Source organism: Artibeus jamaicensis, unplaced genomic scaffold, assembly GCF_021234435.1.
Source record: "Artibeus jamaicensis isolate MK-2021 breed Jamaican fruit bat unplaced genomic scaffold, CSHL_Jam_final contig_558, whole genome shotgun sequence".
Taxonomy (NCBI): Eukaryota; Metazoa; Chordata; class Mammalia; order Chiroptera; family Phyllostomidae; genus Artibeus; species Artibeus jamaicensis.
In genome coordinates this window covers 1,058,744-1,072,567 of record NW_026521886.1, presented here as the reverse complement: position 1 = coordinate 1,072,567, position 13,824 = coordinate 1,058,744, and the positions used below count along the sequence as shown (strand labels likewise).

The window sequence follows — 13,824 nt, the reverse complement described above, 5'->3', positions numbered from 1 at the left end:
GCTCCATCCTTCCCGGGACAGGAAGCATCCCTTTGTCCTGTGTATTGCACTGTGCATTCTATCCCAACAGTCACTCAGCCGTGGTCCTTCACCCTTCTATCCGCTGGCTGGGTGCTTGTGTTCAAGTCACACTTATTTACTTAATAATGGCCCCAAACCACAAAGATAGCGATGCTGGCAATTTGATATGACAAAGAGGAGCCTTTAAGTGAAAAGGTATGTATAGAAAAACATAGTATATATAGGGTTCAGTACTATTGAGGTTTCAGGCACTCATTGGGAGTCTTAGAACATACCTCCCTCAGAAAAGGGGGAAGCTACCATATTTGGGGGCAGTTTTCAAACTATGAATAATTTCAATGTCACCTTTCCTGGTCACCCTGTGTAGCTGGAGTTTGGCGACAACTCATGAATGCCCACACTGGCATTTTGGGTAATAGAGCTGTTGCATTAATTGGATGAGCATACTTGATACGTTTGGAAACAGTGCCATATAAATTCTCTGTTCCTAGAATAAACTAATAATGATTATAATACCTCTAACATATTTTGTGCAAGACACTTTTCTAAATGCTCTACATATACTGACATTTAACTCTCACATCAATCTTATGAGACAGGTACTATTATTATAATGTTTTTCAGAGGTGGAAACCTGAGGCAGGTGCCCAAGGTTAATAAAAGTCAGCGCCAGGGTTTAGATCGAGGCAGTCTTGATTCAGAGTCTGCTCTTAATCGCTGTGCAGTGCTGCCCCTCTAACTTTAAAAAAGCAAACTAAGTAGCTCCTGGTCTGGAGCATTGGTTCTGGTCTCTAAGCATTGTATAGGAATTCATGAGGCTTTGTGGGTAGAATCCAGTTTAACATGATAAAGTATGTCTTATATTTGAATAACACTCATATAATTGCGGCAGAAGCTGCTGTAAGTGCTGAGCTATGCTCCACTACAACAAACAAACCCACCCAATTTGTCCAGATGTGTTAGTAACTCTGCCCGTCCCCCTCCCCCGCCCCTGCTACCCCAACCCCCCCTATATTTTCTTTGGGGAGAAAATACATTCTGCTTTGCCTAGGCCAGTCCTGGTTTATGCCTGTTGTGCCTACATCTTATCTGGCTTAGTATCAGTCTTATTGCAAGGATTCTTTAATATATTAACATGTGTTACTATCCAAGTGCGGGAATGAAAATGTCATCCTCAGACTTTTCGGACCCCTGACCTCTGCTCCGCGCAGCACGACTGTAACGCTCCAGAACGGTCCTCTGTGTGCGCATTTTTGGAGGTGCCAGTGGAGAGGAGTGATGAAGGAGGTCCTAGAGGCTTAAATCCTAGTTCCAACTTTTGTGTTTTCCCATTTGTGAACTGAAGTCATACTGCTGTGATTTATGATTCTCTTCTGGTCCAGGCCAATTTCTATTAAAAATGCTGTATCCCTGGACAAGTCAAAATTTCCAGAGTGAGGTGGAATGCTGAGGTACAGAGGCATAAGGTAAAATTAAAAATATATATAGGAGAACAGGGCCCATCATATGGGTGAGTTACATCATGTCCTCCGAACAGAAATTTCATAAGGAAAAAGCCTATGAGGCTGCAGTTAGAGCTGCTATACGCTCACCCTCGCTGTAAAGTGTGACCCCAAGGAAGAGAAATGTTACAATGGAAAAGCACACTGTTTCTATTAAGACTGCCCTACAGCCTTCGCAGATACTTCAACTTCCTATTACATTACTTAATGTATGCTCTTAATGTACCTTTTGTGAATTGTTAAAAGTGGGCGTAATGTTCACATGGCCTGCTTCAGAATGCTTAACTTTCTTACCTAGCTTCTCAGTGGAAAAAATGAGATCTTAATGGGCCTTTTTGTGTAGCTTAGGACAAGGTACTTGACTACTTCACCCTTAAAGTTTCATACTGGCAAACTAGACTTAGAGATAGTTACCTATCACATAATCACCCACGACCTGGGAAATATACAGAGAGGGATTTGTGTTCGGAATGACTTTCAAGAACCACAGCTCCGAGCTGTTACAAGATGAAGTAGGATAAAGCTGAGATGTAACAGTCTAATGAGGTAGATAAATAAGAGACTAAAATCTAAAATAAGATCTGAATCATTCACATTACACTACCAATTTGATGGGGTCATCATTAAATTTTTTTTTTTACCATTTTCCCTGATAAAAAGGCAATACATGCTAATTGTAGAGATTGAGAAAATAAAGAAAAGTAAAAAAAAAACCAAACAAACCCAAAATATAGTAGTACTTTAAAAAGATGGTCCCACTATAAAAAGAAATGTCTTATAATTTTGACACATTTACTTCTACCTTTTTCTTCTCTGTGCATATGAACATATGTATGTGTATATACACACATGCACAACTTCACAGATCTGGAATTACACAGCCTAAACAAATACTTTAATACTCTATCATGAGCACGTTCCCACATCCACTAGTCTAGGAAAACTTTTTTAGTGGCCATATGACAAAACACTGTTTGCCTACACTACATTTATTCGTCCTTTTATCACTACTTAGATTATTTTCAAAATTTGCCTTTGCGAATATGTTGTAATAGATATTTTTGTAACATTTTATGTATTTCTGACTACAATAGATTTCTAGATGAAAATACATTATAAAATTTTATGCATGTTCCTAAGGGTTTTAACTTAGAGAATATTTACAAAAGGTTTTGGATCAATTTTCAAGTCATCAACATGTATAAAAATACCTGTTGCAACACCCTCCACAAACACTGAATTTTTAAACATTGCTAAGAGGTTAAAATGATATTGCATTTTGATTTGTATCATTTGAGGATAAATATTTTACTGTTTTTATTGGCTGTGTGTATTCCTTATATGAATAGAATGTACTCAACTTTTGTTCATTTATCAAAAAGAGTTTTAATGTTTTCCTTATCAATTATTAGTCTTTTCATGTTAAAGTTTATTTAAAATTTATTTTTGATTTACAGATGTTTTAAATTGTAATGAAATCAAATATATCCTATTTTTTCATTGCAAATATGCTTAGAAAAGTTCCCCCATTCCAAAACAGATACTTTTATCTAGCTTTCTTACAAATTATTATAACAAGTATTATTGTTTTATTATCAGAAAGTCTTGATATTAAAGGCAGTAATTTATAAGAAGGAACACAGGTTTTGAAAGACAGAGATTTGAGGGAAGCAAAAAGTGATAGTGCATATCCTTAAATCGAGGGAGAGAAAACTATAAAAGTAAATAGATACAAAAACTCAAGTGAGCAAAGCAGTTTGGACAATGACATGATAGTACAGCAATCAATGTCCACATTAATGATTCAGTTCTCAAATAATGGTTAAATTTTATTTTTAAAAAAAATGGGTTAATATTTTTAAAATAAAAAAAGACTTTATTTTTAGACAGAGGGACGAAGGAGAAAGAGAGAAAAAGAACATCAATGTGTGGTTGCCTCTCACATGCACCCCCCACTGCAGACCTGGACCACAACCCAGGCATGTGCCCTGACTGGGAATTGAACTGGCACTCCCCTGGTCTGCAGGCCAGTGCTCAATCCACTGAACCACACCAGCTAAGACCAAAATTGGGATAATGTATTTTTTAAACATTTAATTTAAATCCTATGAAGTCTATTTTGTTGCATGGTATAAAGCAAACTCTAACTTTATTATTTTCCCCAAATATTTAATCAACTGTGCTAACATCTTCCTTAATGATGTTTCCCTTCATCACTGTCTTGTCATAGCATTTCCATTTAATCAAAATGTAAAGCATACACCCTGGCTGGGTAATTTGGTTGGAGTGTCATCTAATATACCAAGGTTGTGGGTTTGATACCTGGTCAGGGCACATTAAAGAATCAACCAATGAATGCATAAATAAGCGTAGCAAGAAATCAATGTTTCCTTCTCTTGAAAAATCAATAAACTCTTTGAAATAAACAAATAAAAACATAAAGCATACATATATTAGGATCTGGTTCCACTGATCTGCCTCTGAGTCTTTTATGGACACCATACTATAATATTATTTTAAAAACATACTGAGTTTCCTTCTTTTTTGTATTCCTACATGGCGATCACATTAGGATGTGGTGAGTAGCTAGAGGGGGAGCTCCAGATTTGGGTCATAATCTGTGAAAGAGCTGGGAAAGTTCCAGGGACAGATGAAGGGTCAGTAAGGATGTAGGTGTGGAGGGCAAGCAATTTTTCCCCAGATGTTCAAATACACCTCTGTCACTCAATAGCTCTTCAGCTTAGAATAAGTAAATTCACCCTCTTGTGTCATGGTTTCCTTATATAATGGGGTTGTTGAGAGGATAAAATGAATTAGCTTAAAACTCTTAGACCAATGCTTAGCCCATGGCAAAAATCATTATCACTTATTTGAAGCCATCTTCGACCTTCATCATGCTACTGAAATTAATCTTGCAAAGGACGTCAATGATTCCCTAAATGTCAAATCAATATGGCACAAGGATTAAAATTACAGGCTCTCTAGAATCAGGTTGCCTGCATTAAAATGCCTTCTCTGACATTTATAAGCTGTGTGACCTTAGAAAAGTTACTTGCTCATTCTGTGCCTTAATTTCCTGATTTATAAAGTGGGGGTACTAATAGTTCATTCCTTATAAGGCTGTTACATGGAATCCTGATAAGAATGTAAATTGCTTTGCACATAGTCTGGCACACAAGTTAATTCTCAGGACACGGTCTCCATTAATCATCATTTTATTTGATTGCTCTGGACATTTGGCAGTATCACTGACCCTCAACTTTTTGACCCTCCTCCTTTGCTTTCTGGCATACTGTGGTTTGGTTCTCAAACATCACTTTACACACTGTCTTCTTTCACCTATCCCTAAAAATGCTGGCATTCTCCAAGTCATCCTCTCCTACCCTATTCTTTAATGACCATAAACTTTCCTCGTGCTCCTTCTCCTAAGACAGAATTTGGCAAAATTTTTAAAGATTTTATTTATTTATATTTAGAAGGGAAGGGAAGGAGAGAGGGAAAGAAATATTAATGTATGGTTGCCTCTTGTGCGTCCCCTGCTGGGAACTAGCCTGCAACCTAGGCATGTGCCCTGACTGGGAATCAAACCACGGTCCTCTGGTTCGCAGGCCTGCACTCAATCCACTAAGCTACACCAGCCAGGGTGCAAATTTTTTCTTAGAGGACCAAATAGTTACTGCTCTGGCTTGTGGGCCACACAATCTCCATACACATGAAACCATACATTGAAAATATGTCCATGAGTAGGCATGGCTATATTACAATAAAACTTTATATGCAAAATAGGCAGCCAGCCCATGGGCCACAGCTTGCCAACTGCTCCTCTAGGTAGTTGTTACAGCTCAGGCATCACTTAATTAGACCACTCATCATACTGCGCTCCTGGACTGCAGGCTATCTGGGAGCTGGGTGTCTTTTCATCCCTGTGTGCTTTGCACGCAGCAGAGAATCTGGAGGACTCAGTCAAACAACATTTCCTGAGACACAGGATAAGAGGACCACATAATATCAATCATAACAGTTAAAAACTTTGTTGTGCTACAAGGAAGGAGGAATTTCTTTCATGTGAGCCCTTCAGTAGCTACCAAGACAAACTACAGAGAAAACCTCATGGCCTGTGTAACACATTGAAACATCTAGTAGAATTAATCTTTCTCCCCCAAATGTGAGAGGGAAATTCAGGTCCAGCAAACTCACAATTTCAAGGACCAAGTAATACTGCAGACATCAAAACAGAGTTGTCCAGTGTGATTGATAAAACAGGACACACTTTATAGGAACTGAGAAACAGCTGTTTCTCCATTTCTGCTTTAGAGAAGAAGTGGCGTCGGGGTTCAGGGGTATACGCTAAACATATGGAGAAAATGTACTTGCTTGAAATGTGATGTGGAGTTGACGAAGGGCTCAGTTTGTAAGGGATAATGTCTCGGTGGGTGAAATTAAGAGGACAAAAAGTACGTCCACAGAGTCATCTCAGCGTTGTGATGAGTGAAGAAGGAGACACCGACAAACACTGACGGGAAGAAAAGGAAAGTTGAAGCTGAAAGAAACTCAGTACACCCCAGGGAGGGCACTAATGACAGGAACCAAGTATCACTCGCAATAATAATGTATTTGTTAAAATAAATTTCAGATAAAGATGACACTAGATTTGGAGAACATATGGAAACCAAAATGTCATTCAAAAGTTAAGTGTGAATATTGAGTTTCTCTAAATCCAGTGTAGAGAATCCCTGTGGAGCTAAGAATGCCTGGGAAATATATTGAAGCCTCTGCAGGAGAATTTTAGAGTTCTGGAGCACACTTAAAAATAGGTAGTAAGTAGACAAAGAACCACGTTAAACTTATTCCTTTTAATTTCCACATTCAAACTTAACCAGCAGTGATATATTTAGTATAATTAAACATTTGCTGAACTCCTTTTATGGGTGATTACTCATTTTGTGTGATTCAACATATTCTCTCAAGTGGCAGTTACCAGACAGCACTCTTTAGAATGTTTTCAAATCATAAAATCATTATCATAAAAAAATAACCCAAGATTTTTTAAAAGGACAAAATGTTGGTTTCCTTTAGTTTTCTACTTTCCCTTCCCTCTTAAGAATTATGAAAGGATTCATTATGTGTCCATATGGACACATATGAACACATAATTCATTCATGCTTCAAATATTTAATGAGCACCTGCTATGTACCTGGTACTGTGCGAAGCCCAGAGGAAGCGAGATGAATAAGACATGGTCCTTATTCTGAGAAGCTGGCAAGTGAGAATGACAGATGTGAATAAGTAATTAAAATGCAATGTGATGTTATAGTGATGGAGAAGAAATATGAAGTGATGAGGTACTTTTGCGGGGAAAGTGGGACTAGAAAGAGCATTAGGGAGTTTTCTAAGGTGACGGAACTGTGTGCAGTACTGATTCTGGCGGCGGTCACAGAAATCTATGTGGGCGTTGAATTCATAAAGCCTGTACTTTGAAAGAAAAACAGACTAATTTTACTGTGTGATAAAGTAAAAAATACAATGTGAGAGATGCCTATCAACAGGAATTCAGATAAATAAGCTATGGTATATTTGAATAATGGAATACTACTGAGTAATAACAGGAATAGACTACTGGTAAATGCAACACCGTGGATAAGTCTCACAATCGTTACTGGAGAAAAGCAGGGTAAAGTGAAGTGCATCCTGCCCGATTGCATTCATATGGACTGTAGAGTAGGCGGCACTGACACAGAATGACAGAAGTGAGCAGCAGTTGCCCTGTACACGGGGTGGGATGGGGTGGGACTGACTGGGAAGGGACCTCAGGGAACTTTCCAGTGTGACCGAAATGTCCTAGGTCTTGGTCAAAACTGATTGAAAAGTACACTTCAGATTTACTGAGTGCTTCAATAAATTTAAATTATTCCTCAATAAAAAATCTGTATTTCGTGGTCTTGGCCTGTCTTCCACAGCACACAGTTTCTTATGGTGTTTACTTACAGCTGTAAACAGCTCGAACCACCTCTGTACCACATCTTACCATTTTCTTTCTATGAGGAATTATAGTTCTGATTTCTTAAATCATACTATATTTTCTAATAATAAATCTTGTGACATACAATTAAAATGCCATGTGCAGAGTATGCAGCAGTAGAAGGAGGAGGAGGAGAGAACTCTACTCTCTGAGTGAGGACCTGTTGGTGCATATCAGACACTTTCAAACCCATGGGAGTAGCCACAGGCTTAAACAACTACTACACAATCCATTTCTCAGAAAGACAACGATTTAATGTTTTAATAACTACAACAGAGGTCATGACACACAGCAACTCCCTTTGATAATTGAAGAGCTTTGAACTAGGCCTTAAAAGGTGATCCTGGCCCCTTTCCTCAGCTGCTGGTGAGGTGCTGGGTCTTTCTGAGGAAGCTAAGGCTGCCCTGGGGTGAAGCTCTCTCACTGCGTCTGGGGACCAGCACTGCACCCGGCAGCGCTTGCTTTTACACCATGGGCTCTGTTTCTCAGAACTTGCCTGCACCTACTCAGCCCTTATCCTGCTTGATGATGAGGTGACGGTGACGGAGGGTAAGATCAATGCCCTCATTAAAGCAGCTGGTGTAAATGTTGAACCTTTCTGGCCAGGCTTGTTTGCAAAGGCTCTGGCCAATGTCAACATGGGGAGCCTCATCTGCAAGGCAGGAGCCGGTGGACCTGCCCCAGCAGCTGGTGTGGCTCTAGGAGGAGGTCCCTCCCTTGTCACCACTGCTGCCCCAGCTAAGAAGAAAGTGGAAGTAAAGAAAGAATCTGAGGAGTCTGATGATGACATGGGCTTTCTTCGTCTTTTTGACTAAACCTCTTTTGTAACACACTAAATAAAAACTGAACTCGGGCGGGGGGAAGGTGATTTTGGGTTTCACAGAGTTTCGTCAGTTATACAACAGTCTCCAAACCCCTGTAGCAAACTCCATTTACAGAAATCAAAGCAGGTAAGACCCGGTTGAAGTCATCAGTTGTTGAAATAGTTTCGGGACCCAGGGAAATGGGACTGGTGACTGTTTCCATACTTGCTGATGGGGAAGAGACAAAAAAACCCACCCAGGGTGCTGCGGAAATAAACAGGTCTTTACAGAGATGTTTTGTTTCTCTCTGTGACATGTTTTGACTTCATGATTAGGATGTGGTGGCAAAAATTAACAGGACCTGATACATGTTATGTTCCCAATGACTGTTTTTAGTATAGAAAACATTATTCCTGAATGCCATTTCCTATGCTACACATCTTGCTGCATTCATGGCCAGGCTTTATTTACATTGGCTATTTTATACTTTCCTCACTCAACCCTCTAGTTTCCCTTACTTTTATGCCAAGGAACAGACACAGAGTTTTTCCTTTTTATAATTTATGTATGCAGAGAATACGTCCAAGTCAGGTATGCCCCTTTCATCCACAGGAAGAGTCTGGGGCCATCTGACTCATGGACACGACGAGCCCAGAAATAGAATAAGCAATCTGGCTGAAAGGGAGAGACAAGTGGAAACTTCTAGGCCAGCACACTGCTAAGGTGCTATGTCATATGAAATTAATTCTCTGAGGTCAGCAATTAGAGTCAGGTTACAGCCTAAACATCATTCCGCTCGCTAATTACTTGACCCATTACAATATTTATTTCATTGAGAGAGATGCCCGGCCAGGACTTCCAAGGGTGGGCTCAGGGGCAGATAGAAGACAGCAAACGGTCAGAGAAATAGCTTTCTTTTATAAATGGATATGTCTCCCAGGCCCATAAGTGAAATGACTTCCTGCCTCTTTAAGTGGGGGATCAGATGTATCATGCTCCTCCTTTTCCAGCAAAATGAGATCTCAGAGCTCTTTAGCAAAGCGCAAAAGATGACTGAATAAATTAATTGAGTTATGTTCTATCATGAGAAGCCTAGAGGTGAGATGGTAACAAAACAACCCATTGTATAAGAAAGAGGAGGAAGCCAGGGCACGAACAGTGTGGCTAGAATGGTACAGGTATGTACTTCTGAACTTCTGAAGGCTTATCTTTCCCCAGCAAAGACATTCAGAGTGGCAATAAGAAGAAATGCCAATTTCCAGATGGAGATTTTAGAATAACAAGAGTACCATGAACAGGAATGACTCGAAACTACAAGGAATAAATAAGCACAACAGCTCCCTTACTTAAAGAATGCCCAAGGGGTTGTTGGGTGTGAGAAACAGTGGATATGAAAGCTGGTCTCTGACAACGTGAGACTACTCATGTACACTTATCAGTTTATAAACCACCCAATAATAAAAACAGTGGTGGCAGCAGCTGCTGTCACCATACATTAAGTGACTGCTCTGTGCCAGGGACTGCACCAAGAGCTTCATGTCCATGACCCCACTGACGAGTGCTGGCTCTTCCCTTCCCACACAGCTCCCAGGTGGCCCTTTGCCATCTGGGGAAAAGTAATTCCCCTTCTGGGATGTCCTTGAAGTTCAAGGAGGCTAACAGCACATGAACAACAAGGGGGATGGTGAGGACTGTGAGGAAGGGAAGAGAGCGATCCTGTAACTGGTTTGCCCGCAGGCCCTGCATCACATGAGGCTGCTGAGAAGGTCAGGGTCACCAGCTTTGACCTGGGGCCAATGGGAAGGTTCCACAACCTCTTGCTTTCTATCATCCTTCTCATTTCTGCCCCCAAAATTGACACATGGTTACAGAAAAGAAGGGAAAGACTGATGCCTATAGCTGAAGTGTGCAGTTTAGTGGCCAGAAACCAGACTTGTCACATGCAATCAAATCATCATAGTGTCGGTGACAGAGTTAAGACAGTTGAAAAAACGGTTGCTATTCCAACTTCCAATTTTCAAGTTATTGTTGGGGCTGAAATTTCTCTCACCTCAAGTGTTTTTATTTTGGAAAATCTCCAAAGCACACTTTAGCCATATTTGCGTAATTGAAACATGAAAAAAATAGAGATGTTTTCAGCCACATTAAACTCTAACCAGATGCTCTTTAAAAGCTTTTTTTGCATGTACATAGCACCTTTTATTCTAGCAGAGTCATTCTAGTCACCCCTGAACTGCATCCACATAGACTGAAAATATTAACTCTTTTAAGAGCAATGGCAACACACTGACACAATCTCCAGAGCAGACATAAAGGAGATCCCACCAGCCATTCTAAGTCTCCCGCTGTACTCACACCGCTGGGAATCCAAGTCCAAATCAACCTAACAAACATGCACCGAACACTTTCTGTGTACCAGGAGCAAAGCTGAAGGACAGTGAGAAGTTGGCATGAATATAACCAACTTGCAAAGTGAAAATGACACGCAGGATTCCTGTGAAAATAGGATTCCAGCCAGCACCCTACCTAGCTTACCCGAAGACAGTGCCTCTGGCATCTTTTCTTCTAGAATCTATCAAAGAAGAAAGTGGTTTGGGCATTTAGAGGAAAAGCAGAGCAAAGAAAAGTTAATGACCAGTTTCTTAGAGCCCAAGAACTCTCACATCACCAACCTCAGTGAAAAGCCCAGAGTAAGACCTGGTAGTTCCTGGCTCCTGCAGTGTTGGATCCCCCAGCAACTGCTCTGACCCCTTCCATTCTCCACAGGAGCCAGAAAGATCTTTTTCAAATGTAAATGACATTATGCAACCTTCCAGGTTAAAACTGCACAGCAGTTTGATTTTATACTTAGAATAACATCCATATTCCCTACCACAAACCACAAGGCCCTGCCCCAACTGGGCTTCTATTTACCCCTTGGCCTCCTGGGTTCTCCTACTTGCCCCACTACACCCCAAGCCACACTGGCCTCCTGGGGCTCCTAGAACTCTTTTCTTACCTTGGAGCCCTTTTGCTTATTGTTCCCACACCTCAACTGCTCTTGGGCTTGCTCCTTCACACTACTTGGGTCTCCTCTGGCATCAAAAATAGGCCACAATTTTCTTTTACTTTTTTCTCCTGGCACTGTTACAAACTGTAATTATCTGACTTATTTGTTAACTCGTTTTTATTTGATTCGTCCCATGGACTTTAAAACTCTAAGACAGCTGGAACCAATAACATCCGCTTTTTCACGCCGTGTCCCTTGTGTGCAGGACAGTGCCCCAGCACAGCAGAGACGTGAATCAAGTTGCAAATAATACATTAAAAAGAAACAATATAAAAGGGTCATCTTTCTATTTTATTTTATGTCTTTACCACCATAAATACTGTTATACTAAAGTAAAGCTTCAAATTCCATTGGAAGTTTTTCATGTATTCATTTAACCAGGACCACCCTGCCTGAACTTGAGAGGCTGAGAGAATGGAGACCTAACTTATGGCTACAATTAGAAAGTTTCAGAGGGATTGCCTGAAACCACCAGGTTTGGCATATAATGCATTTTGAATAGGGGGGATTAGCCCTTTCTCATTTCATTTGTGGTTGAAAGCAGAATTGCTCTTATGTATGTCTCATGTAGTTCCTTAAGGAAAATCACAAAAGAACCTTAAAGTCAAGCACCAGAACACTTAGAATGAAGACTGCACAATGTTTTCCTGGGAAGTTAGTGTGAAACTGGTCTGAGTGGACACCTTGTTCACCCTGCCATTTAGCCCTAGTCTGGGATGACAGACCACGGAGTTGGGGAACTCAGAAGTGCCCTGGGTGCCTGTCCCTGCCTCCCCAACCCTGCCCAATAGCTAAAAATAAAGATCTGCAGTCTTCAGGCTGTGCCCTGCCTGGTTCTTTGGTCAGTAAGGACCAAGGCTTCCAGAAGTCTGGCCACACCACAGAAGGGGGTCTAGGATTGTTTGCCTGCTTAGGGATGCTCTCTGGAGCCTGGACAGGACCCCCGGTGCTTGTCTACCAGGTGAATAGCTGCCTTTCTCCAGTGGCCAGAGTTGCTCAGCCCCTAGGATCACTCTTTCTCCTCGGTATGTTTAATTTCTCTGCTAGGACCATAGTTGCTCAGCATCTAGTTTATTTGGATGGGGTTCAGCTTCCTTGCACAGTTCTTCCCTGTCACCTGCTCCCTATTCCCTAGCTGGTGCTTGGGATCTGGCCCCAATTCAGGCAACTCACCTGGAACAATACTGCAGCCACCTGCTCGCACTCTCCCTGCAGGGTTGACATACCCATTTGTAATCTATGCCACTCATCCCCATGCTGGGGCAGACTCACCCATTTTTCATCTGCACCTCACAGCTGACCTGAGGTCCCAGCATGCTTCATCAGTAACAGTGCATAGAGACACTAGTGGCCCCTTCAGTGCACAGGATAGCCTTGTTTAAACTTGGCCATTACTCTGGGGATGCTGTGACGTAGTAGCTTCTCCAAGGCTTATGTTAAGTACAGGGCACCCAATGGTGTGAAATTTAAAGCCAGGTCACATAGTTTTCATGAGTAAAACAAGAGGCTAAAATTAGATGAGCCCAGAGTTTCTTTTCAGGTGTAACATTCCAGTATCCCAGAAAAAGCCATTGGGTTCCAAATGCTATGTGTTTCCCACTTCACCTCATTGACTATACTTTCCTGCAAAAACACCTCTGGTGGTTCCCCACTGTCCACAGAGTATAGTTACAACTTCTAGCATCAAAGCACCTAAGGTCCTTAACATACTGGGAGCAAATAAAAATTGCACTTTACCTCATCCCAAGCTGGACACCACAACCCTGACCTCCAGGCACAGGAGCAGCTTGCCACCGCTGAACACAGCACGTGCTCTCCTGCCACGTGCCTATACCACGTCCTCTGCTGAGAACGTCCTCCTCGCCCTTCCCTGGCAGAAATCACTGCTCCTCCCCCAAGGTGTCCGGTGTAAATATTCCCGTCGCCCCCCCGCCCCCGTGCAGCTTCTCTATTCTGCAGCTCAGGTACAGTTGGGCAGAATTACATTTAGCCATATAGCACTGGCATATTAAAATCAGAATTTTGATGTCCTACTAGACTGTTTTTGAGGAATGGGATGGTGTAACATTTTATCTATATAGCACCAAGACCTTGCATGGCACATGGCATATTGAGGGCACTCAGCAAATATCTGAGTTGAACATTGGGTACCTACAAATGTGTACATCTGTCCTTTAGGCTATCAGAGACAATGTTAGTAAGGCAAGCTTTGAGCTGAAAAATTAAATGGGTTCTCTGCTGATACAATATCTCTCCTTATAAATCCTTACCAGAGGACATTTTTTAATTTCCTTTTTTTTAGAGAGAGAGAGGGAGGGGGGAAGAGAGAGAGAAACAACAGTTTAAGACAGCAACATTGATTGGTTGCCTTCTTGTATGTGCCCCAGCCAGTAATCAAACCCATGACCTTTTGGTCCACGGGGTAATGC

General features: G+C 41.3%; 2 protein-coding genes across 6 annotated transcripts in view; one reads left to right on the top strand and one right to left on the bottom strand.

Moving 5' to 3' along the window:
* The window catches only part of CMSS1 (cms1 ribosomal small subunit homolog), a 378,052-nt gene that overhangs the window by 51,252 nt on the left and 312,976 nt on the right, over positions 1-13,824 (bottom strand). The gene's annotated exons all lie outside the window — the stretch shown is intronic.
* Positions 4,080-8,358, top strand: LOC119060647 (60S acidic ribosomal protein P1-like). Its single transcript, XM_037160841.2, has 3 exons — positions 4,080-4,101; positions 8,033-8,092; positions 8,150-8,358. Exons 1-3 carry the CDS (start codon positions 4,080-4,082, stop codon positions 8,356-8,358), a joined length of 291 nt encoding a protein of 96 aa, XP_037016736.2.